This window comes from Hemiscyllium ocellatum, chromosome 8 (assembly GCF_020745735.1).
Source record: "Hemiscyllium ocellatum isolate sHemOce1 chromosome 8, sHemOce1.pat.X.cur, whole genome shotgun sequence".
NCBI lineage: Eukaryota > Metazoa > Chordata > Chondrichthyes > Orectolobiformes > Hemiscylliidae > Hemiscyllium > Hemiscyllium ocellatum.
Genome location: NC_083408.1, coordinates 30,375,099 through 30,400,491, shown reverse-complemented (window position 1 = coordinate 30,400,491; position 25,393 = coordinate 30,375,099). Strand labels below are relative to the sequence as shown.

The following is a 25,393-nucleotide window of genomic DNA, read 5'->3' as shown; positions in this document are numbered from 1 at the left end:
TATATGTAGGGGTAGGGGTATGGGTGGGTTGCGCTTCGGCGGGTCGGTGTGGACTTGTTGGGCCGAAGGGCCTGTTTCCACACTGTAAGTAATCTAATCTAATCTTTACATAACATGTTTTGGACCCTGGGAACTCTTTCACTGGCAAGATGTTTGACACCCCCTAATGTAAAGCATTCCACAAAATTTATTTGAATATTGAAGAAAGAAAAGAAATGTGTAATTGTACAGTACTTTTTACAACCTCGGAATGCTACTGTATTCACAGCCATTGAAGTCCTTTCTGAAACTTGGTATTATGTTATTGTGGTCAATTTGTATACAGCATGATCCTAAAAACAACAAGGAATTAGAATACTAAATCTGTTTTAGGAATACTGTATACAACAATAACTTGGTTACATTTGGGGAGGCAATGATTGAGTGGTATTATCGCTGGACCGTTATACCAACGATCCCGGTCATGTTCTGGAGACCTGAGTTTGAATCCTACCACAGCAGATGGTGGAATTTGAATTCGATAATATTTAAAAAGTCTGGAATTAGGAGTGTAATGATGACCATGAAACCATTGCTGATTGTTATATAAACTCATCTGGTTCACTAATGTCCTTTAGGGAAGGAAACTACCATCCTTACCTGGTTGGGCCTGTGTTTGACTCTGGACCCACAGTAATATGATAGCCCAGAGAGCAGATGAAAGTCAATTAGGGATGGATAATAAATACTACCTAGCCAGCAATGCCCACATCCTGTGAATGAATAAAGACAAAATAAAGCCTTTGTTATAATAAAGTAAACTAAGGCACTCTGAAAGTATAGTATTAAAGTAAAATATTGCACCGGGGTGCATCAGTGATTGGCAAAAGCTTGGTCAAAGAGGTAGGTTTTCAGAAGACATAGATAAATAGGTTTCAGGAGGGATTTCCAGAGCTTAGAGAGTTTCAGAGGATATGGAAAAGCTAGTGTATTATCAATGATATAATTGGAACTTTAATTCCACCTAAGATTGCTAATAGAGCTTTTCAGGTGGCAAAGGCATCGAGGTATCTATCTAAACATCATCTGTATCTATCTCAGATTCTGAGGTATTGACACTTGATGGAGAGAGAGAGCCCACAGGTTCTGGATTTGCAAGCTTGCAGCTTTCATGTGATCCACATCCTTGTTAAAGACTGTCACATCTACCTGAACTTTAAACGTCACTGGATCTAACCTTGCATCAATAATGCCTCTTAGCCATGTAGAGCCATTCCTGTGGTTCCTACACCAAAACCTGATCCCTCAGAAATAAGCTGTCTCTGTTGCTTAGTGTAGTGTTGTGTCTGGCACTGGCATTCCTGATGCCATTTCACCCCTTCCCACCTGGTCTGGGAAGAACAGGTTTAACCTGATGTGGAGTCTTCTCTCCATTGACAACTCTGCTAGAGATTTCCCTGTAGTTGCATTAAGGATGGTCATATAATCAAGTAGGAACAGTATAGTGAAGCTGCAGGCTATTTCTTGACTTCCCTGAAGGCTATGGCTTGGCTACAAAACCATTTCCAAGGCTGACCCTATTTTAGTTTAAAGAGTTAATGCAAAGGTGGCGCAATGGAGGGCAAGGTTATTTATGAACTTTCTGTAATAATTCATCAGTCCAAGGGAAGACCTAAACTCTGGTACAGATGTGGGAGCTGGGTCCTCACTTTATTTTCCAACAGGTGTAACCTAGTCTTGTTAACTCTGTAGCCCAAGTAGGTCACTTGGGTTACCTGGAACACATTTTTACCGTTATAAAGCTTAAATCCACTTGGGAGAAAGGTTTGAGGACTGTGTCCAAGTTTTCTAAAGCTTCTTTTTGTCTTCTGTTATTGGCACATCTTCTAGATAAATGACAAGCTAAGATAGACCATGTAAAATGTTCTGCGTCATCAGTTGAAAAAATTGCACAGGCTGATACCCCCAGTAGCAGTATCATATATTGGTACAAACCATTATGGGTATTAATCGTAACATACTTCTGGGAATCCTTATCTAATCATAGTTGCAAATATGCGTGGCTCATGTCCAGTTTCATAAAGAACTGCCCCCATGCTGTCAGCTTTGTGTATAAATCCTCTATGTGATGGATTGGGCCCTTATTCAGCAACAAAAAGCAGCATACTGTTTGTTTTAAAATCTCCACAAAGACGAACCGACTCATTAGGCTCCACAATGGGTGCAACCAGTGCTGCCCATTCCACCAACTGTGCAGCTTTGATGATTCCTTTGCTTTCCAGCCTTCTGATTTCACCCTCTACTTTTGCCATAAAACAAATGGCACTTCCTGCAGAATCATGGAATTGCTTCCTGGTCAACCTGGCTATTTTAATAGTCCCTAGACCTTCCTGAAAAACCTCTGAATATTTAATTATATCTTCACTCTGACAGTCACCTCCTAATCAAACAGTTTTGAGCCAATCTAGGTGAACATTTCACAACTAATTTTGCCTCATCAAGTTTGTATCCAAGTTTTTTACTACAGTCCATGGTAACTGAACCAGCTACTTCTCAAAAGAGACTGAACTGAAGTTGTATCCTTAATCTTTGAAGATTTCTCAGTATAGGTTCTTAGTCTTGAAAGATTTGGGGTCTCGGGAAAGATTTGGTTCCTTAAAACAAAAAAAAGCTGTGGGTCCACAAGCTATCAGGAGAATTACTCATTGCCTTTCATTTGTCCCAATGTCACTTGCCCGGAAGAAAATAATGCATTTCTTCCACAGACTGGGCCCAGTCTTTGACGGCAGGATTGAACAAGTCAAGCTTTCCAAATGATGGCATGAAGCCAGAAATGCATTTCAAAGATGACTTGTGAACGAATTTCTTCAGAAATGTGCTTTTCTCTTTTTACCACTGAAATAACTCCACAGGGGCTGGTATCCTGTCACCAAGTCACCCTTTATTTACATGTGGAAAATCTTTGGCACTGATCCAGCTTTCTCAGAAACAGTACCTTTGACATTCCTGTTTATGGAAAAGCGCAGCTGGTCAGACAACATCCAAGGAGAAGGAGAGTCCATGTTTTGAGCATAAGCATGTGCTTTTCCGGCACCACACTTTTTGACTCTGATCTCCAGCATCTGCACCTACACTCCTGTTTATATCGATCTGCCAGGGATACCTGACTGGAGCTATTTATCTGGTCCAGTCAGAGACAACATTCTGAGATCCACCTGGTTGACCTCAGGACAATCACTACACTGACAGTATCTTATTTTGCCTCCTAATCCAAAATATGGTGGAGAGAAGTATTTGATTAATGTGGCAACCATTGTGAGTAAAGCCCAAGGATGATTTTTCTACAAAGTTGTTATCATGAAAATTTATAAACATTACCTTTATGTTGTTGTTCGAACTAAATCCAAGAAGTCGCAACAGTTTTGGGCTGCTTTTATATCAAAAATGTTGGTAAACAATCAAAAGTATGCTGTGCTCTCCTGAGTGAATTGAGATCTGGAGTCTCCATTTTAAACCTTGAACTGATCTGATTAAATGCAAACCGTGAAGTATGATGTCTTTGAGAAGGGGGTTCGGAAGTTCAAATTAAAGAAGTGCCATTGTGACCTCATTGTTGAGTGTAGTTTATTGTACGACATCTGTATATCATTCCTCTTTAGTCTACCTCTGATAGATGATTCCATTAGTTTCCAAATGACCAAGATTCAGCCAACAGCTGAGTCTTATCCCCTTGAGTGCGAACTGCTTCATATTTTTCAATTATTTGACCATTCTGGTGTTTTCCAATGAAATCCCCGGAGAGACCAAAAACTTGCAGAGATATTTGAATTTCCAATAGATAGCTGAAGGAATGACATGTTGCTTGCATGTTTTTAAAGATGTTTACAGCCAAAGAAATAACTAAAACACTACCTTCATAGCTTATTTCATTATGTGATTCAAATTATATTCCCCTGTTATTTACAAGCTAACCAAAACAATATTCTTCATAGGCTTACTTCTCTGTCCTTTATGCAAGCATTTAGTTTTGCTAGAATCAATCCAGTGATTTTTATCCCCAAGGTTTTATTTCTGTTACTTTTCTCAGTCTAGAACTGTCTTTCCTTGTGAGACTTTCTTTTCTTGCACACTCTTCTCGCCCAAACCAGAATATTTCTCGCATCTTTCAGCCTCAGTTGAACTTCACGTAAATTTGTTCTCTTCAATCTGAACAGATCCAAAACACTGATAGTCAAGAAAATCCTGTAACCCCAATCTTTACAAAGGTTTCATGTACTCTCTACCCCATATCAACCTTATATTTAAGAATAAATGATAATCAACTGTCATGGAAAGCCTAACTCTGTCTCATCTTTGAACTAAGTGAACAGTATAAAGCACAATTGTTTATAGCACAACTTTCTCAATACATATCTGGAACTTTGGAGACTTTGTTTCCATTGTTAACACACAGGCTACTGCCATTGTCTCCCAAGTGTAAATACCTTGTACCACCTTCCTTTTTCAAAGCTCTGCTTCGATCTCTAACAATCAAACCATTCTGCCTCCCTGTCAGGCAGACTTTAAATTATCTTAGATATAAAGTCATTGTCCCAAGCAATCTTATAATCTCATTGGAACAGAGTCGGTGCTTTGTGTGAACCTCTGTTAAACTTGCATAGAATCTCTTTATAAAACTCTTAAAAGAGGGCACACAGCACTTTTTCAAGTTTAGCACTGTCTGGTTAGTGAAGCTTTACAAGGATTATTGAATAGGAGAAAGATGCAGATCAGAGCTGAAAAATGTGTTGCTGGAAAAGCACAGCAGGTCAGGCAGCATCCAAGGAGCAGGAGAATCAATGTTTCGGGCATGTTCCTGATGAAGGGCTTATGCCCGAAACATCAATTCTCCTGCTGCTTGGATGCTGCCTGACCTGCTGTGCTTTTCCAGCAAAGGATTGTTGAATGATTGACATATTTATTGACCTATTCATTTTTCCAGGGTTGGGGAATTGAGAACTAGAGGGCATCCATTTAAGGTGATTGGGGAAAGAATAAAAGGGAAGCTGAGGAGCAATCTTTTTACACAGAAGGTGAAGCACATATGGAATGAGCTGACGGTGGGAGTTGTTGAGGCAGGTACATTAACACCATTTAAAAGGCATTTGGATAAGTACATGGATAGGAGGGGTTGAGAAGGACATGGGCCAAGAGTAGAGAAATGGGTTTAACGTGGATGGACATCTTGGTCAGCATGGACCAGTTTGGGTCAAAAGGCCTGTCTCCATGGTGTATGAGTCTATGATTTTATATTGCTATATTCATTGTCAAATTTCTAATGAAGTCCAAAGCATATGGTTTGTTTTCAAGATGCCTGATATGTCTATAACTAAAACTCATTTTATTGGTAGTTTTTCTTATCTCTGAGCTCTGCCTTTTTTTTTGCAACAATCTGTCTGTGTTTAAGAATAGTAGTTGACTTGGTACAAGGCATGGTTTGTGGCAGCAGTATGGCAGAACTGCTGAAACATTGGTGCTGTCTTCATAAAACTTTCTTCTTTATAACTTTGTTTAAATTTCAGTTTCTCTACTTGAAGTTCCAAAATGGCAATGCAAATGAGAACTGAAGAGAATGCTGGAGTTGAAGAGGAAAACTTTGGACCACAAGCTATATCTCGTTTGGAGGTGAGTGTGACAAAAAGGCTTAACCTTTGATTAGTGTCTGATAGATAGATCTTTCATAGATCTAGGATATCATGCCTAGGATACATGTCAATTCTGAATTGAACGTTATCTGCTGAGGCTGCAGAGATCGACCCTCCTTTTGTCAACATAAACCACAAAGATGGTGTGACCTTTCAAAAGTGCAAGGCTCAAAAGATAGTTTTAGAATTTGAATTGTCCAAACATCAGGACACTTCTCACATCATTGCTAGTATTGTCAAAAGGAAAACAAGTAAACATTGAAAGTACAAATTGTGAGTAGAAATAGAACAAGCTAAGGGAACCAAATGGCCTATCATTCAGTAAGGTCATGGCTGATCTGTTTAACAAGGTCCACATTCCCATCTACACCTGATAATTTTAGATTTTTCTTTAGCATGGGAATCGATCAACCTCCACCTTAAAGATATTTAATGTCCCTGCCTCTACTGCTTTCTGATTTCACATTTCTGGATCAAGTAGGACTTGAACCCAGGTCTCCTTATCCAGCGTTTGAGATGCTACTACTGTGCCACAAGAGCCCTGTGCTTCCCTTCTCTAAGTAATTGATATAAATTGTAAAATGTTGAGACCCAACACAGCCTTCTGAGGCAGCATTTCTTACATTCAGACAATCAAAAAAGGACCCATTTACCCATTCTGTTTTTGTGAATCAACCAATCTACTATCCAGGCAAGAATGTACTGCCATTCACTCTGCTTCTACTTTGCACAATAGCTTTTATGTGGCTGCTTGTCAAATGCGCTCTGGAAATACAAATACACTATATCAACTGCTCCTGATCTGCAATACGTGTTACTCCTTCAAAGATCTCAAATAAATTGGTGAAACAATTTTCTTTTCATAAAAGCATGCTGACACTTCCCAATTAACTTAAATCTTTCTAAGTACCCAACTCATAAAATTTATGACCATCAATTCTAGCACGTTCCCCATATCTGTCTTGTTAACTGGCCAATAATTTTCTGTTTTCTGTTTTCCTCACATCTTAAAAGATAGATTATATTTGCTCATTGTCAGTGTCATGGAGTCTTGCTTGAATCTAGAAAATTTGGAAAACCAACCTGTCCTTGAAGTGCCTCTCGCGCTCGCTCTCTCTCTCTCTCACCTTCTCCATTGATTTATCTCTTAGCCGAGTAACCAGTTGACTACGGCAAACTTAACTTTCGTGCCCTTATTTAAATTGAAAATGCTAGCCCTAAACCCACACAGCTTGATTCATATTGTGACCGCTGCTGCCTGGGGGTTGCCTTTACTCTGGCTGATTTAATTAATCTTGTCTTATTGTGCAATATTCCATCTAATCTGTTTTGCCTGTCTGATAGATCCATTTGGAACTAACCTCAAAACATTCTATGAACATAATGGGAGTTATGGTCAGGATGGTCAGGACCGGGGGTGCAACATGTACAGGGAAATAGAGAAGGCATATCAGAAAGGCAAGGTCACGGTGATCATGGGAGACTTCAATATGCAGATGGACTGGGTAAATAATGTTGCCAGTGGATCCAAAGAAAGGGAATTTATGGAATGCTTACAGGATGGCTTTTGGAACAGCTTGTCATGGAGCCCACAAGGGAGCAGGCTATTCTGGACCTAGTGCTATGTAATGAAACAGACTTTATAAAAGATCTTAAAGTAAGAGAACCCTTAGGAAGCAGCGATCATAATATGATAGAGTTCAGTCTTCGGTTTGAAAGAGAGAAGGCAAAATCGGATGTAATGGTGTTACAGTTAAATAAAGGTAATTATGAGGGCATGAGAGAAAATAGACTGGAAGCAGAACCTAGCAGGGAAGACAGTAGAGCAAAAATAGCTGGAGTTTGTGGGTATAATTGAGGACACTGTACAGAGGTTCATCCCCAAAAAAGAAAGATTATCCGGGGAGGGATTAGACAGTCATGGCTGACAAAGGAAGTCAGGAAATGTATTAAAGAAAAAGAGAGATCCTATAAAGTGGCCAAGAGCAGTGGGAAATCAGAAGATTGGGAAGGCTACAAAAACAAACCGAGGATAACAGAGAGAAATAAGGAAGGATAGGATCAAATATGAAGGTGGACTAGCCAGTAATATTAGAAGTGATAGTAAAAGTTTCTTTCAATACATAAACAAACGACAGGCAAAAGTAGACATTGGGCCACTTCAAACTGATGCTGGAAGCCTAGTGATGGGAGATAAGGAAATAGCAGGAGAACATAACAAGTACTTTGCGTCAGTCTTCACAGTCGAAGACATGAGTAATATCCCAACAATTAAAGGGAGTCGGGGGCTGAGTTGAGTATGGTTGCCATTACAAAAGAGAAAGTGCGAGAAAAGCTAAAAGGTCTTTAAAATTAATAGATCTCCTGGCCCCGATGGGATACATCCTAGAGTTCTGAGAGAGGTGGCTGAGGAAATAGCTGAGGTGTTGGTTGAGATCTTTGAAAAGTCACTGGAGTCAGGGAAAGTCCTGGGTGATTGGAAGATCGCTGTTGTAACCCCCTTGTTCAAGAAAAGATCAAGACAAAAGATGGAAAATTATAGGCCAATTAGCCTAACCTCGGTTGTTGGTAACATTCTAGAATCCATCATTGAGGATGAGGTTTCTAAATTCTTGGAAGAGCAGAGTTGGATTAGAACAAGTCAACATGGATTTAATAAAGGATGGTCGTGCCTGGCAAATATGTTGGAGTTCTTTTGAAGAGGTGACAAGTAGGTTAGACCAGGGAAACCCAGTGGATATGGTCTATCTAGACTTCCAAAAGGCCTTTGCTAAGGTGCCACATGGGAGGCTGCTGAGCAAGGTGAAGGCCCATGGTGTTTGAGGTGAGCTACTGGTATGGATTGAGGATTGGCTGTCTGATAGAAGGCGGAGAGTTGGGATGAAAGATTCTTTTTTGGAATGGCAGCCGGTGACAAGCGGTGTCCCGTAGCATTCAGTGTTGGGACCGCAGCTGTTCACGTTATATATTAATGATCTGGATGAAGGGACTGGGGGCATTCTAGCGAAGTTTGCCGATGATACGAAGTTAGGTGGACAGGCAGGTAGTACTGAGGAAGTGGGGAGGCTGCAGAAGGATCTAGACAGTTTGGGAGAGTGGTCCAGGAAATGGCTGATGGAATTCAATGTGAGCAATTGTGAGGTCTTGCACTTTGAAAAAAAGAATAAAAGCATGGACTACTTTCTAAATGGTAAGAAAATTTGTAAAGCCAAAGTACAAAGGGATCTGGGAGTGCTAGTCGAGGATTCTCTAAATGTAAACATGCAGGTTGAGTCCGTGATTAAGAAAGTGAATGCATTGTTGTCATTTATCTCAAGAGGGTTGGAATATAAAAGCAACGTTGTGCTACTGAGACTTTATAAAGCTCTGGTTAGGCCCTATTTGGAGTACTGTGTCCAGTTTTGGTCCCCACACCTCAGGAAGGACATACCGGCACTGGAGAATGTCCAGCGGAGATTCACACGGATGATCCCTGGAATGGTTGGTCTAACAAACGAGGAGCGGCTGAGGAACCTGGGATTGTATTCATTGGCGTTTAGAAGATTAAGGGGAGATCTAATAGAAACTTACAAGATAATACAAGGGTGGTCGCTAAGAAATTGTTTCTGTTAGGTGAGGAGACCACGACCCGTGGACACAGCCTTAGAATTAGAGGAGGTAATTTCAGAACAGAAATGCGGAGACATTTCTTCAGCCAGAGAGTGGTGGGCCTGTGGAATTCATTGTCACAGAGTGCAGTGGAGGCCGGGGCACTAAATGTCTTCAAGGCAGAGATTGATAAATTTTTCATGTCACAAGGAATTAAGGGCTAATGGAGAATGCTGGTAAGTGGTGTTGAAATGCCCAGCAGCCATGATTGAATGGCGGAGTGGACTCAATGGGCCGAATAGCCTTACTTCCACTCCTATGTCTTATGGTCTTATCTCAGCCAGGCTGTTGCCAACTTGATTATTTTCAATTGATGCTGAGAGTAAAATTGTCCATGATTATTTTTATTCCAAATCACAAGCAGCCAACAATTGTTCTTTTAATATCCCGTCCTACATGTGGTTAGAGTTAGGTGATTTATAGATTATTCCTATTAGTGATCACTTACCCTGAGTATTATTCATTTGCACCCAAACAGATTTTATGTCTGATCTTCTGAATCAGGATCACCTCTAAGCACTGCATCAATGCTATGTCTGATACCACCCCTCTGCCAGTACCCACTTCCCATTTTTCTTGCATGTTTTATATGCTTTAATATTCAGAATACAATTCATGTCAATATGCAACCACATTTCCATAATGGCTATCAGATCTCATATATTCAAGTGTACGTTTGATATGTTTACTTTTTATGAATGTTATTCACATTCGGGTACAGAGCCTTTATTTTTGTTGACTTGTGATCTTTGTTGTATATACTTGTATCTCCATGGTGACGACAGCTGAATCCTATCAGCCTCCCCGCTCTATTTCACAAGAGTGAAGTTAAAACCTTCAAAGACCCTCAAAACTGACCCCAGTGGATCCTCAGCATTTTTCAATAACCAGCCCTAGACCTTGTGAATAATTGGCTCCTGATACCAGGTTTATAGAATAAACAAAAGATTTAACAATTTATTAACAATGCGGTATCTCTAGTGGAGCAAAACTAAACAACAAAGTAATCCAATTAATGTTTATGATTCAAACTGTCATGACCATCATGTTCTCTCCCAGACTCTGGCACCAAGACCTATGTACTGAGCTCGTTAATGGCAAAACATCTATCCGTTTAAACATATTGCTTTTCCCAGAGTCAAGGATTCTATAGAGTCCTTTGTCAAGAACCAACCTGCAGTTACGTTTCGAGCATGGCCTCTTAAACAAGCGATTTGTTTTTCCATTTATTAAACACAAGGTACTACGCACAGTCCAAAGATCACTTCAGTTCACAGCTCCAAGCCAAAAATTCTATTTTAAAAAAAAGAAACATCAGTGACACAAGTCTGTAGTGTATTTAGTTTTTCAGTATGTTTCTTGCTACCACTTTGGTTTTTTTTGCTCTTTTTCGCATGAATGGCATTTCGTACAATAGTGCCATAGTTGATTAGCCCACCTATCCTTTAGTCCTCCCTGTCAGCCAAGTAAGCTTAAAAAATCCTCAAATCTGTTAGACATTTAGAAAGGCTGAAGCTCTTGAGTCCTGTCTTCTGAGTCCCCTTATTGCTTCCTTTTGGTTCCCACATTACTAAAAGGATGTGGTATGGAGGGTGCTAGCTATGAAGAGAAGTTGAGTAGGTTAGGATTATTTTCATTAGAAAAATGGAGGTTGAGGGGGGACCTAATTAAGGTCTACAAAATCGTGAGAGGTATAGACAAAGTAGATAGCAAGAAGCTTCTCCCCAGAATGGGGGACTCGATTACTAAGGGTCATGAGTTCAAAGTGAGAGGGAAAAAGATTAGGGAAGATACGCGTGGAAAGTTCTTTACTTTCCAGACAGTGTGGGTGCCTGGAATGCATTGCCCGTGGAGGTGGTAGAGGTGGGTGCAATAGCATAATTTTAAAATGTATCTTGAATGGGCTGAGAGCAAAGGGATACAGATACTTAGAAAATAGGTGACAGGTTTAGATAGAGGATTGGCGCAGGCCTGGAGGGCAGAAGGGCCTGTTGCCATGCTGTTTTTTTTTGTTCTTTGTTATTCATTTGCAATTACACCTTCTTGTCTTTGATCACTGTCCAAATCAGGCAGCCTTATTCGAAGATGTGTGACTCCATTTGAAATAGTGTCCAGTTGACCTCAGTTAGTGTAGGAATTAAACCACACTGTGCATTGAAAACTATATAGCCAAATGAACTAACTGACACCCCGCCCCTGCCCTCAAAATGTACATAAACATCCCTAACAGCGGTTATTTGCAAATCAATCAACCTATGACTTTCCTGTGTCTTGTGTTCTCCACACAATACAACTGCAAAACCCAACATATCTTTAATCTGAACCTCAAGGTATCATCTACCTCCTGTCATGCTACTGTTTTAAAGGTGAATTGCTGGACCTCAATTGTTGTCTGTCTCCTCTCTTAATGCTGTCTACAAGTTAAGGGAGTAAATCAGTACTGTTTGCTACTATCTCTAGAATAACCAAAAAGCTGCTTGATGGATGGCAAATTGTCACCTATGGCGCTCCATTCTCCATATTTTGTCAGGGGTTACTTCCTTAGCTATTCCTCTCCCAAGTCACCACAAGACAGTGAGGCTATTTACCCATAGCTGTAGGTCTGGTTAATTGGCACCAGGATGTAACCATACTCCAGGCCTGTATGTCATGCATCTGGGGGGGGGGGGGGGGGGGGGGGGGGGGGGTGGCGGTGCAGGTCTCCTCTGAATCAATACTATTTCAACCTGGATTTGTGAGCTACTTGATTTGTGTATGTTCCCATAAAGAGGCACTACATTGAACTTGCGAAAGAAGAGCCTATGTACTAGTAGGCTAATTGGCTTATGCACTTTTTTGCAGTATACTTATGGGCAGAGTTGAGGGCTGAAAATGAAAGGTGTCAAGCAGACTAACCACTGCACACAGCTAATGACACTTAACATCAACTGGAGACATACAGGAGCTGTTTAAAGGAACTCAAATTTGATGATATTTTTCTTGTAGTTCTTTAATTGCTTGAGTCTGATTTGCTCATGGCTCTGCCCTGAAATGGATCTGATCCAGTCCTTCAGTTAGTATTTACATTAAAGTTTTGGTCAAATATAATGATGGTTCTGTAAAACCAACTTTTCATATCCATGTAAAAATGTGGCAAGGCATCCAGCAATTTCATTTAAACCTGCAATTTGCCTTTTCAAATTTTGAAAAAAGCATCTTGAGCTGTGTTTAGAAAAGACTGAAAATTTGAGAAATTCATCCTCAAACCGTCTAGCCCTTGTTTCATGTGGCCCCCATCTGTTGTGGCATTTCTACTGATGCTAAAATGATAAATTCCTTTACTTCTGTTTTTCGTATCTCCTATTCCATTTACTATTTTAGGGTTATTACTGGTAGTGAAAGTCAACCCAAGTATTTGTTGCCTCATCTCTCCAATGTCTCCTCAAATCCCTTTCTCCCATCCTCCATCTTTATCCAATCCCAATTAGAAAGAATGATAGAATTGCTTGTTTTGGATTGAAACCACGCTTGCAAGTATGGTTTTGCCACCTTGTCCTCCCTGTTCTCGCCTTGTAACTCCCAACACCTTGCAATTTCTGTCCCATTTTCCCCTTGATGTCACTACACCTCTGTCTTTACTTCAGTCAAGTCTAGTTTTCAGTTTCTAAATTTTAATGAAGATACTAACTAAAGAATTGGGCCAGATGTGTTCTGAGACCTACCTTTATCTTTGATCATTCAGCTTTGTGAGCTTAGTGCAGTAATGTTCCTGATATCTAACATGCACAGGCATGAAATGTGCAGGTGACATGATCGTGTCAGTTATGGCTAGAACCACACGAATGTACTCTTCGCAAAACTTAATCAAAAAGTGAGAGCAGGATGAAATGAACAGTTCCAGATGTGAAGAAACCTACTTCCATTGATTGCATGTGAATTCTTGATAATGGGGACTTAATCGTAAAACTTTTCTTAGCTGATTTTGTTACTAGCTCCCTTTGCTGAAACACTGCCCCTGCCATCTTGAGTGAGCTGTTGTTAAATCCCTGCCATTTTTAACAGACCTACCTTTTACTTGACTCTAACAGCTGTCTCTTTAATTTGTGTTAGTTTAGGGTTTTAAAATATATAGTATCTTAATACTGTGTTTATCTGCTTCCTGACTTTTTCTCTCAGAACTGACCAAAAGCAAATAACAATTGTGAATTATCTGACACCTTTCATGTAGAAAAGTATTTGACAGATGTAAGGAATATAGATACTGAATCGGGAGAAATTTGGTGACTTGGTAAAGCCTTTGATTTGCCAAGTGGACTTCAAGGAAATACAGAGAAGTATGGAAAGGCTAATATACTATTCTCAATCTTAAAAACATTAACTTTGTGTGACAAAGTTTCGTGTGAAACCTTAATAAATTTAATTTTGAGGTCTTAGATTCATTCACTAAGCTGGTGTGTGTTTTTTTGCGGATGTTTCGTTGCCTTGCTAGGTGACATCGTCAATGCATCTTCAATAAAGTGTTGGTGGTCTGTCCTGCCTGGTATTTATGTGTGTCTGTTTTTTGGTACTTCCAGTTCTGAACTGGATGCAAGACAATGAATGTCCGCTGTAAAAAAGCACACTAGCAAGTCCAACAAATTTATGACCTCGTCCACAACCCGAGCTACAAATCTTTTCTAAAACTAAATGTAGTTTTACTATCAAAATGTATTACATCCACATTTCTGTCAGAGTTAGTGATTTTGTTTAATGCCTCTATTCACAGCTAGAAGGGAAACGTGCCCAGAACCTAGATTTTCTAGTGTTTTACTAAAGGCTAATGAATCGCTTATTAGGCAAAATCAACTTTAATACCTGTTCTATGAGAATAATAGCCTTTTTTCATTTAATTCTTTTTCTAGAAGAAGCCTGTGGCGGTACTGCGAAAAGCCCAAATTTAAAACAAACTATTTTCAAATCTATTCCATGGGGGGGGGGGGGGGGGAGAAAACATTAATCTGCTCATGATAGATAGTAGATTTGCAAGATTAAAGGACTGGTTTAATAATTTACTTCATAATGACTTAAACTATCCCTTTAAAACACTAAACACATGACCATTCATTCACGTAGAAGGCAGGCAAAACAGTTTTCCACCCATAATACAAACAGGAATAAACAAATTTTGTAATTCCAGACCGCACAGTGTATCTCACTGTTCTTTTGATTTTTTTTTAAAATGGTGATACAATGTTGTCTGGAGAATGATTATTTATGTTCGGTTTGCTGATCGGTGAATCTAGGGCTTAAGTCATGAGGAAATTTACCTTTTCACCTGGAGAGCAATGGTGAAGATGCTTCTTGTTTGCAGGCTCTGGATCTGTGGCTGCACTGCATTCTCACCTGTACTAAACTGCATCTGGACCAATTGAAAGGTGGTTGTCAGGCAGTTGTTTTGTAACTCAGACTGCTGGCATAATTCTTTCTCAAAGTTTCAATTTTGCTGCTCCACGAAGCTAAAATTATACGCCACACAATCCCACTTGTTCCTCAAGTTGTAGAGAAAAGAAATCTCCATACCTTTGTGATTTAACAGTGACCAACATCCATTTTTTTCAGTTTTTAGTTCAAAAGGCAAGATATGTAGTCCCTTCTAAAGCTCCTAAGAACAAATTCTGATGCTTGATTTCTAAGTTTGCACCATACCTATGATGTTTATTCAAAATTGTAATCGGCAAGCTTCACATAGCAAGTGCTTTCTTTGAACGGACATCTCAGTCCAATTTTGTTCTTAATTGTGCCATAATCTGAGTCCAGAATCTCCTTAATTTAGTGTATTTCACAGCATTGGGATCTCGGCCTCACTGGTTAGATATAGTCTCAAAAACATCATGCACCATTGTCATGAAGAAAATGTTGCTTAATCCTCTACTCCTCCCGTTATCCTTTTCAGTCAAATCTGTAGAAATAGAACAGTCGAAGAGGATTCACGATATACCTGAATATGATGTGCACATGGTGCAATCTTTCAAATTGTTCAGACTTCCCCAAATTCAACTAAAAATTCCACAAATGCCCTTCAGTGTTCTTCAGGAAGTCCAAGATGTGCCAAGGTGATGTAAATAGATCCACTATCCAGCTTGATGAATGCAGTTCCATGATTTTCGTCTGGCTGGAGGATTTATATTCTATTGAATGTTCTATGCTAGTTTAATTCTGTTGATGAATGCATCATTGCTTTTCTAAAATTGCTTTCTGTAACAAAGTAGGGGTAAGACCACTGTGCTTGTTTTGTTCTGTCAAGATTTTTAAAAAGATAATCCGTACAGTTAAGCCACCCATGGCATTGTGGACTTGGCTATGGTTGTCCTTCTCAGAAGAAGGATTGCTCTTGCTATAGTTCTTAAACAGTGGTTAGAGAGGGAAAATCATTGGGACGAGTCACCAAATATCTGGTACGTTTATCTGTCATGGTTAACCAGTTTCTTTCTTCCTGTAACCCCCAGCTGCTATCCAAGTGTGAAATGCATAATATAGGATCACTCTTTGTGCATCTACAATTATCCAAGAAATGGAAGCAGTACGCAGTCTCACATGACAAATACACTGCAATGGATATAATTATGTTGCTTTACCTTACCTCTTTGTCATCCACACCAAGTTATGACACTGCAAATGAGATATTAAACAGCTGCATTTAGCTGCAGAGTCACAAATTCCAGAATCCCACTGTTGTCCTGTAACTTTTATTAAAACCTTATCTTTTAAAAAACTCGGCCTACCAGTCAATCAGTAATTTCCTTTTATGCTGTCTTCATTTAGCTTTTTCTTTTGCATCTCTCCCTGAATGTGGCACTTTCTCTGGGCTCTCCACTTGAGCCTTAGCTCCTTCAAGTCCATGCTTTCTCTTGACTCTTTGGTTCTCTACTAATTCTTATTTGTACTAATTAAGGAACTGTTGGTTGGTTTGATTGTTTCCCTAAGCAGTATGATGGTTCAGTGACTTGTCGGGACATTGAAGTGTGTTACACTTCCATATTTGAAAATGAGAGCTTAGATATTGCTCAGTAAAATGTTTGCATTGATATAGTACAATTATCAAAACATTTCATAGTCAACTAATACTTCTCTTTTCTTTGTTGCATTGCAAAAAGATGGCACCCAAACTGAACATAACAAGGTCCCATAAACAATGTGATACTATATAATTGTCTTTTGCGTTCTGTTTGTGAGAAATAGTTGTTGGCAACATCTCCGAGAAAGGTACTTGCTATTAGAAAAAATTAATGGAATCCAATAACTAAGAGGATAGACTGTTTTCCAGTCAAACACTCCTGCAATATGAAACTGAAGTTTGTAAAACTAGATTGTGCTCAAGATTTTGAATAAGGGTTTGAAATCACAGCCTTCTGTACCGGGAGACAAGAATACTACCACCCGGTGGCAGCAGACACCAAAGCAGATGAGACAAAACAAATGAAATGGATAATTCTACTATCTAGATTTAAAGTAAAATGGCTTTCTCAATCAATTTTTTTCTGAGATCTTATTTTGTTCACATTATTCATGAAAAAGGCAATTCAGCCCATTTAGTTCATGTCATTTTGTGTATGGCAATCCACTCAGATCCATTCTTCCACTTGATCCTTTTAGCTCTGCAAGTATTGTTTTGCTCAAATGCTGGTTCAATTTCCTTTTGAGATCATTGATTGCTTTCACTTTCTTCATCCTCATAATGAGTAGGGTGTGTGTTTAAAAAGCCAATATTAAGACACCTAACTTGTTGACTTTTTAAAATATATTTTTGAGTGATTCTCATTAAAACAAACTTTAACTCATGTTAGGAAATTTTTTTGGCTGTTGATTGTCTTAATTTGTTTCGAAATAAATCTGTCAGCATGTTCAAACTAATTTATTGTCTTGGATATATTAGAAACAAGAGTGGTTACAACAATGAAATGTTCCTTGAGCCAAAGGCATTGAATATGTTATTGTTTTAGTTATACCACACGAGCAGTTTATTTAGAGCATAACTATATTTTTCATTAAAATAATTACTTGAAGACATGATGTTTTAAGAATGCACCTCTTTTTCTTGACATTTTTTAGGCCTTTTTGTCAAACTCAAAATTGTTGGAAGCTACAAATGAGATGTTAAAGAGCCGCATCTGGCTATAGAATCACAAATTTCAGATCATTGCTGTTGTCCTTTTGTTTCCATTAAGTAATCATAGTCTTCTTTGACTTGAATAAACTTGTCATAATCTTGTGCACTCCTTAATAATCTCCCCTTAATTTGGTCCAAAGGCAACAGCCCAGCTTCTCCTAGTTAACCTTGGAGGTAAAATCCCAAGTCTCTGGAATAGCCTGGTTAATATACTCTATACCTTCTCTAGGACCTTTTAAATTAATGATTGCTAATGATAAATTATCACTATCACTATAAATGCCAGAGGAAACATCTCCGAAGCGCTTCACAGGAGTCTCCCAAGCACTGAGGATGTCACCTAGACAGGGGACGAAACGTCTGCAACACAAATTCCCAGCTCGGCGAACAGAACCACAACAACGAGCACCCGAGCTACAAATCTTCTCCCAAACTTGGATTACCATTAGCAAAATTGGACCCAAAAGCTATCTCAAGCTGTCCACACACCTTGAAAAGATCAATGCATGTGAACCTTCTGTTTTCTCTATCCCTACACACCTCTTACAAATATGCTATTAAGTCTATAGTACCTCTTCCCTGGATCAATAACTTCTCTTCAAAGCTCCTTAACTTTTCCCTCCATAATTTTAAAACCTATTAAAGATCCTACTCAATTGTATTTTTGGCATGTTTTTATTTCCGTTTTACCTCTAATTCCTTAACTGCAAGTAGCTGATTAATTGTATGCATATATTATAGCATTAATGTATTGATCAGATTTTAAAAAGAGATTACTTATATAAATTTTAACTGACTTTGCTTCTATTCTCAGCAATGTGGAATCAGTGCTAATGATGTAAAAAAGTTGGAAGAAGCTGGTTTCCACACGGTTGAGGCAGTGGCCTATGCCCCAAAGAAGGAACTGCTAAATATCAAGGGCATCAGTGAAGCTAAAGCAGAGAAAATACTGGTAAGAATAGAACTACGTATTTCCTCTTCCAGTTTTTTTTTGAACAGTGACACCTGAAGGATTTTCTGCCAAGGATCCTCTTTAAACAGCTACAAAGTATTGAAAATTCAGCATTTCATATGCTAACTATTTCTATAAACTTTACAATTCACGCATTTAACACTGAAGCCAACTTATCTTGGGCATAGCTTTAACATCAATAGTAAATTCATACGATTAGAACGAGTACTTGATTATAAATGTTTGTCATCCCAAGTTCTCTTGTTTTTAGTTCTTTCCCATTCCTTTGGCACTCTCTTCCCTATATTAAAACAATTAAAACTTCCATTTGGAGGTAGAAAACTAGTAGCAAACAATTACTACAAAATATAAGCCATAAAAGTGTAAATATGGTACAAATCACCTTTTAAGTTGAGTTGTTATTGTTTTTAATTATAATGTATCGATGTTTGGTCTTACCTTGAAAATGATATATATTAACAGAATATGGCCAAGAGTTAGTCCATCTTCATTGTCTTAAGAGACAATTCTTTGCAACTGGGTATGTCCTCTGCAATCTACTGCTTTGGTTAAACCAACAGTAAGGAAAATAGGAATTGAAATACCACAGCATTTTAACTTCCTATTCACTTTCTGCCCTTCTTATCATCAACTATGTTTAATTTGAATTTACATAGCTTGCATGTTCAGAAGAACTGGTGTTAGACCTATGTGGATAAGCTGGAGTCTGTGTGCCTTGAGTTACAGCATTCATTTCTCACTCTGCTAGATTATCATTGAATTTTTCACAATTCTCCAAATTTCAAAATCAAGGTGAATAAAGGACAAAACCCAAAGTTCAAGTGTTTAATATCATCCTATCCTTGAGTGGGATGGAAAGAGGGATATAGAAGATAATTTATTTTCTGTGAAAATGGCACTTCCCTGGGAAACACAGTCATCAGCTCATAATCAGCCATTCCTACTGATTCACTTTTGTTGAAACATATGGTAACCTGAATTCAATTGCATTCTGTTCTGTAAACTGAGTTCCTCAAATAGATGTTACAGCCAGAATTGTAAATTGTTCAAACTAAATCAGTTTATTAGTTATTGGGTACAATTAACATTTAGTGACCTCAAAAGTATATTGTCGTTTTTCTGGATGAAGCATAACAACACGCATTCACATGTTTCTAGAAGCTTTTGATACAGCACTTACTTGAAATGTCTTCAAGGCAGAGATTGATAAATTCTTATTCGCGCAAGGAATTAAGGGATATAGAGAGAGAGCAGGTAAGTGGCATTGAAATGCCCATCAGCCATGATTGAATGGCAGAGTGGACTCGAGCTGAATGGCCTTACTTCCACTCCTATTTCTTATGGTCTTACTCTTTTGGAATATTTGAACTGAGATGGCAGCATTTACACAATCATGACTACACATTCACGTGTACTCTTAACACTTATTGCCCAAATAGCAACTTGTTCATTCTGTTGGACCAGTGGTAGCTGTTGTGCTTTACAATGCATAGTAAACCTGACTGCTCAATTCCATTTAATCTCCAGCCTTGATATTTAAGAGCTTTCCACTCCATTATCAGTGAACTTAATATTGTCAAAGCAATAAAGATGAGGAACTCTTCCATAATGTCTTGAAACACATGAAAATAGAGAAATCCCCAGGACCTGATCAAATCCTAGAACTTTGTGGAAAGCTAGGGAAGTGTTTGCTAGGCTCCTTGCTGGGATATTTGTATTATCGATAGTCACAGGTGAGGTGTCAGAATACTGGAGATTGGCTAATGTGGTGTCACTATTTTAGAAGGGTGGTAATCAAAAGCCAGGTAACTGTGAGACTGACATCAGTGGTGGGTAAGTTGTTGGAGGGAATCCTGATAGACAGGATTTACATGTATTTGGAAAGGCAAGGACTGATTAGGAATAGTCAGCATAGCTTTGTGCACGGGAGGCCATGTCTCACGAATTTGATTAAGTTTTTTAAAGAAGTAACAAAGAGGATTGATGAGGGCAGATCAGTAAACTTGACCTATATGAACTTCAGTAAGGCGGTCGACAAGGGAGACTGGTTAGTAAGGTTAGATCTCGTGAAATACAAGGGAGAACTAGCCATTTGAATACAGAACTGGCTTGAAGGTAGAAGACAGGGTGGAGGGTTGCTTTACAGACTGGAGGTCTGTGACCAGTGGTTTACCACAAGGATCAGTAGTGGATCCACTGCTTTTTGTCATTTATATAAATGATTTGGATGTGAACAAAGGAGATATAGTAAATTTTGCAGATGACACCAAAATTGGAGATATAGTGGACAGCAAAAAAGGTTACCTCAAGATTACAGCGGGACCTTGATCAGATGGGGTAATGGGCTGAGGAGTGGCAGATGGAGTTTAATTCAGATAAATGCGAGGTGCTGCATTTTTGAAAAGCAAATCAGAACAGGATTTGCACTTCATGGTAAGATCTTAGGGACTGTTGCTAAACAGAGAGACCTTGGAGTGCAGGTTCATAGTTCCTGAAAGTAGAGTTGCAGGAAGATAGGGTAGTGAAGAAGGCATCTGGTATACTTTCCTTTTATTGGTCAGAGTGTTGAATATAGGAGTTGGGAGGTCATGTTGCGACCGTACATGACATAGGTTAGGCTGTTTTTGGAATATTACATGCAGTTCTGGTCTCCTTCCTATTGAAAAGATGTTGTGAAACTTGAAAGGTTTCAGAAAAGCTATAAAAGATGTTACAAGGGTTAGAGGATTTGAGCTATAGGAAGAGGCTGAATAGGTTGAGGTTGCTTTCCCTGGAGCGTCAGAGGCTGACCGGTGATTTTATAGAGGTTTATAAAATCATGAGGGGCATGGATAGGATAAATAGACAAGATCTTTTCCCTGTGGTGGGGGAGTCCAGAACTAGAGGGCATTGATCTAGGTGAGAGGGGAAAGATGTAAGAGACCTAAGGGACAATTTTTTCACGCAGAGGGTAGTACATGTCTGGAATGAGCTGCCAGAGGAAGTGGTGGAGGCTGGTACAATTACAGCTTTAAAAGGCATCTGAATGGGTATATGAATAGGAAGGGTTTAGAAGGTTGTGGGCCAAGTGCTGGCAAATGGGACGAGAGTAGGTTAGGATATCTGGGCGTCATGGACAAGTTGAACCAAAGGGTCTGTTTGCGTGCTGTATATCTATCTCTATGACTAATTAACGCAAGAGAACACCTGGGAGGTGAACCATCCCAAGGCACCACTGCAGGTGTTCCTCCGGGTTAGTGTTTTCTAATCAATCTGGTCAGAGATGTTACTGCACATCTCCGAAGCAAGTGGCCCTTGAACCTCAGCCTCATTGTAGAGAGTTACTATTGTGCCACAAGAGGTTTGAGCTCTTCAGGATAGTGTTCTGGGTCCAATCATTTTCAGCTGCTGCTTCATTTACTACCACCAAAAAGTGTGGTGCTGGAAAAGCACAGCCTGTCTGGCAGCATCTGAGGAGCAGGAGAGTTAAGGTTTCTTGAACTCAACTTTTCACTCTGATCTCCAGCATCTACAGTCCTCACTTTCACCCATTTACTACCTACAACATTCCCTCCCTTTACCAGCAGCAGCAGTATATATCATTTATAAAATATACTGCAGCAACTCATGAAAGCTTTATCTACATACTTTCAAAGTCCTCGACCATCTCGATCTTGAAAAACAAGAGCAGCAGATGTGTGGCATGCTATCACCTACAAATTCTCTCTAGCACCACACAGCACACTGAATTAGAACTATAGAATCATACATCACAAAAAGGCCTTTCAGCCCACTGAGCTTGTCCAGCCAAAGATATACTACTACCTGCAATAGTCTCACTTTCTGTATTGTGATAGGTTTAGAGTTATGTCACTTCAACTGTTCACCCAAGTACTTTTTAAAGCCTGTGAGGTTACCTTCCTCAACTACCCTCCCAGGCAATGCATTCTAGACCCCCAACGCGCTCTGACTGAAAACGGTTTCCACAAGCCCCCTCTAAATCTCCTCCCTCCCAACTTAAAATTATCCCCCATTGTTCTTGCCCCTTCACCTATGGAAAACAGCTGCTTTCAATTGACTCTGCCTGTGCCTCTGATAATCTTATGCACCTCTATGAGGTTGTTACCTGCCCCAATCCCTCGCCTGATCTTTAATGCTGTAAAGTACACAACTTAAGCTACCCCACCTCTCTCAATTGCTAAAATGCGCCCTACCAAGCAGCATCCTGGTAAATTATCTCTTTACCCCATCCAGTGCAGTCACATCATTCCTATAGTGTGGTGACTAGAACTGCACAGTACTCCATCTGTGACCTAACCAAAGGTTGTACAACTCCAACGTAACCTCCCTACTCGTATAATCTTTGCCTTGACTGATAAAAGCTTGCATCGCATATGCTACCTTAATTACCCTATTTAGCTATCCTGCTATGTTCAGGGATCTATGGACAAGCATCCCAAGATCCCCTTATTCCTCCTAGTGTCTTGCCATTCACTCCTACTCCCTTGTCTCGGTAATGCATGGTGCATTTATCAGGGATTATCACATTAAACTACCGACACAGTAGCAGCAATTTGTAGTATCTAAACAATGCACCACAGAAATTCTTTTATAGGAAGTATATCATTAAGTTCGAGAATGTTCAGAAGAGATTTACCAGGATGTTGCTGAAGATGATGTCCATGGAAAATTTGAATTCTAAAGAGATGCTGGGACTTGTTTCATAATAGGAGGTTGACAGGTGATCGTATAGAGGTTTATAAAATTGTGAGGGGTATAGATAGAGTTAATAATGGGTGTCTTTTCCCGAGGATGGGGCATTTCAAGAATAGGGGGCGTATTTTTAAGGTGAGAGGACAAAGGGCAAATGTTTTCCGCAGAATATAATGAACTTCCTGAGGAAATGGTGTATGAGGCCATAGTTACACCATTTAAAATACACTTAGCAAAATACATGAATAGGAAAGGTTTGGAAGGAGCAGGCAACTGGGACTAGTTTAGTTTGGGATTATGTTCAGTATGGACTGATTTAGAAACAGACCCTTTGGTCCATGTTGTATGACTATGGCTCCATAGGATCCTCAGACAGCACCCTCCAAACCCATAGCCACTTCCATCCAGAAGAACAAAAGCACCAGAAACATGGCAACAAACTCAACCTCAGCTTCTCCTCTAAGCCATTCATCACACTGACTTGGAAGTATATCACCATTCCTTTGCTGTTTCTGGGTCAAAATCCTGGAATTCCCTGTCTAACGGCATTATAGGTTAAACTACAGCAAGTGGACTGTAGTGGTTCAAAAAGGCAGCTTACCACCACCTTCTCAAGAGCAACAACGGCCTGGCAATAAATGCTGGCCAACCAGCGAAGCCCACATCCCATGAATAATGAGCAAAGAACAACATAAGCTTTAAGGGGCCTTAAGAGAGAATGATGTGAACTCGGTCAGGGCAAAGTGATGGATTGCTTTCCTCCACCTTGTGATTTCATGGATGTTTGCACAAAGCAATCTCTTGATGGCAGTAAATTGCAGTTATTGATGGGCTGCATAAATTGTGGGGATTATAATACATGGTTTCATAAACTGACTTTAATATTAAATGTTTAAATATGAATTCTCCCATGTGATCAAAATGGTGGATTCTGCATATGGTTTTGTTGAATGTATTTCACAAGTCAAGGTTACAACGTAGTCTTGAAGAATAAATGCTTGAACAAGTGAAAACAGCTCATCCAGTGATGAAATAAACATGGTATTCAGTAATTCCATATGTGAATTGTGTGAGGCTTGCTAAATTTAACAATTTTTAAATGGATTTATTGGTCTGATTTGTATGTTTATAATATATGAAGCAGTACAGAATTGCATGGGACTTTGTTTTGTAGAGGTGCTCATTCCTTATCAGTGTATGTTTCTCAAATGGTGAGCTGAGTGTTTATATATGTTCTTATTACTACAGCTTCATGCTTGTTGAATTACTTGCAATTCAAATTTAGTTAAATGCATGGTATACAATTTTGAGAGTTTATTAAGTCTGCAGGGCTGCTCATGAGCATCATAAAGTTTTCAAATTTGTTCATGGCTTGTGGTAAAATTAGATCTGGTCATACTGGTACCTCATTAATTTTTATTTCAAATCTCTCTCTCTCTCTCTCTCTCTCTCTCTCTCGAACATTTCCAAAAAATGTTGATGCCATCTACTATATGCTTTAATAAATTTTCTGATGTCTTGGTGAAACAGTTTTATTTTTGGGACTAGATATTAAATGAGACTTTGCTTATAACCTGTGAAGTTCTTTTTTTTAAAAAAATGCATTTGGGCAGTGCAGGTTGACTGGCTATTTTGGCATTCTTGTGAAGGACTTTGCAATCAAAGTGATTTTTATTGGGCACCAATGCTTATACGTTTTCAGCAGGAAACATTGCTCTGAAGTCGGAGGATAACATTATTTTACATCTTCACCAATTTTTTATTTGCGTTGAAGAATTTTAAAATAGGTTGCTCATTTTATGCTACGAGAGACAGGGTTTGATTTCTGAATCAGGAGTGAAAAATAAGGGGAAGTTAAGTAAATCATCTTATCTAGTCGAAGGATTATTCATGCATTCAATCTGTTACCAGCTGGGACAATAACCTTTGAAAGTTTGAAATTAATGTTGTACAGATATATGGGATATTTATTGTGGCCTGGAACTAGTAATGGAATTTTAAAAAAACAAATTTGAAAAGATATGAAGTGTTGTGTGAGCTTGCTTTGAATTTTTTCAGGTTACAGCTCTACAGTAATTTTAAAAAAAAGTTTTTTGCCAGTAGCACTAATTATAGGAATACGATTTCTATAATTACAGTATTGTATAATCCTACATAGAACTATAAAGTTATCGAAATTTTAACTTAAAATGACCACAAAACCTAAAAACACGAAACCTAAACTGAAGTTGAAGTGGAAGTTATCATTAAGCTGTGTGGGCTCTTGTGGCACACCAACTGAAATAAGGTTGC

At 39.1% G+C, this 25,393-nt stretch overlaps 1 protein-coding gene across 1 annotated transcript in view; it reads left to right on the top strand.

Annotated features, from left to right (window-relative positions):
- The window catches only part of rad51 (RAD51 recombinase), an 86,223-nt gene that overhangs the window by 8,176 nt on the left and 52,654 nt on the right, over positions 1-25,393 (top strand). Inside the window, exons 2-3 of the mRNA XM_060828312.1 lie at positions 5,541-5,643; positions 18,251-18,388. Coding sequence (XP_060684295.1) covers positions 5,563-5,643; positions 18,251-18,388 — 219 coding nt within the window. The 5' untranslated portion in view covers positions 5,541-5,562. The remainder of the gene's footprint in view (positions 1-5,540; positions 5,644-18,250; positions 18,389-25,393) is intronic.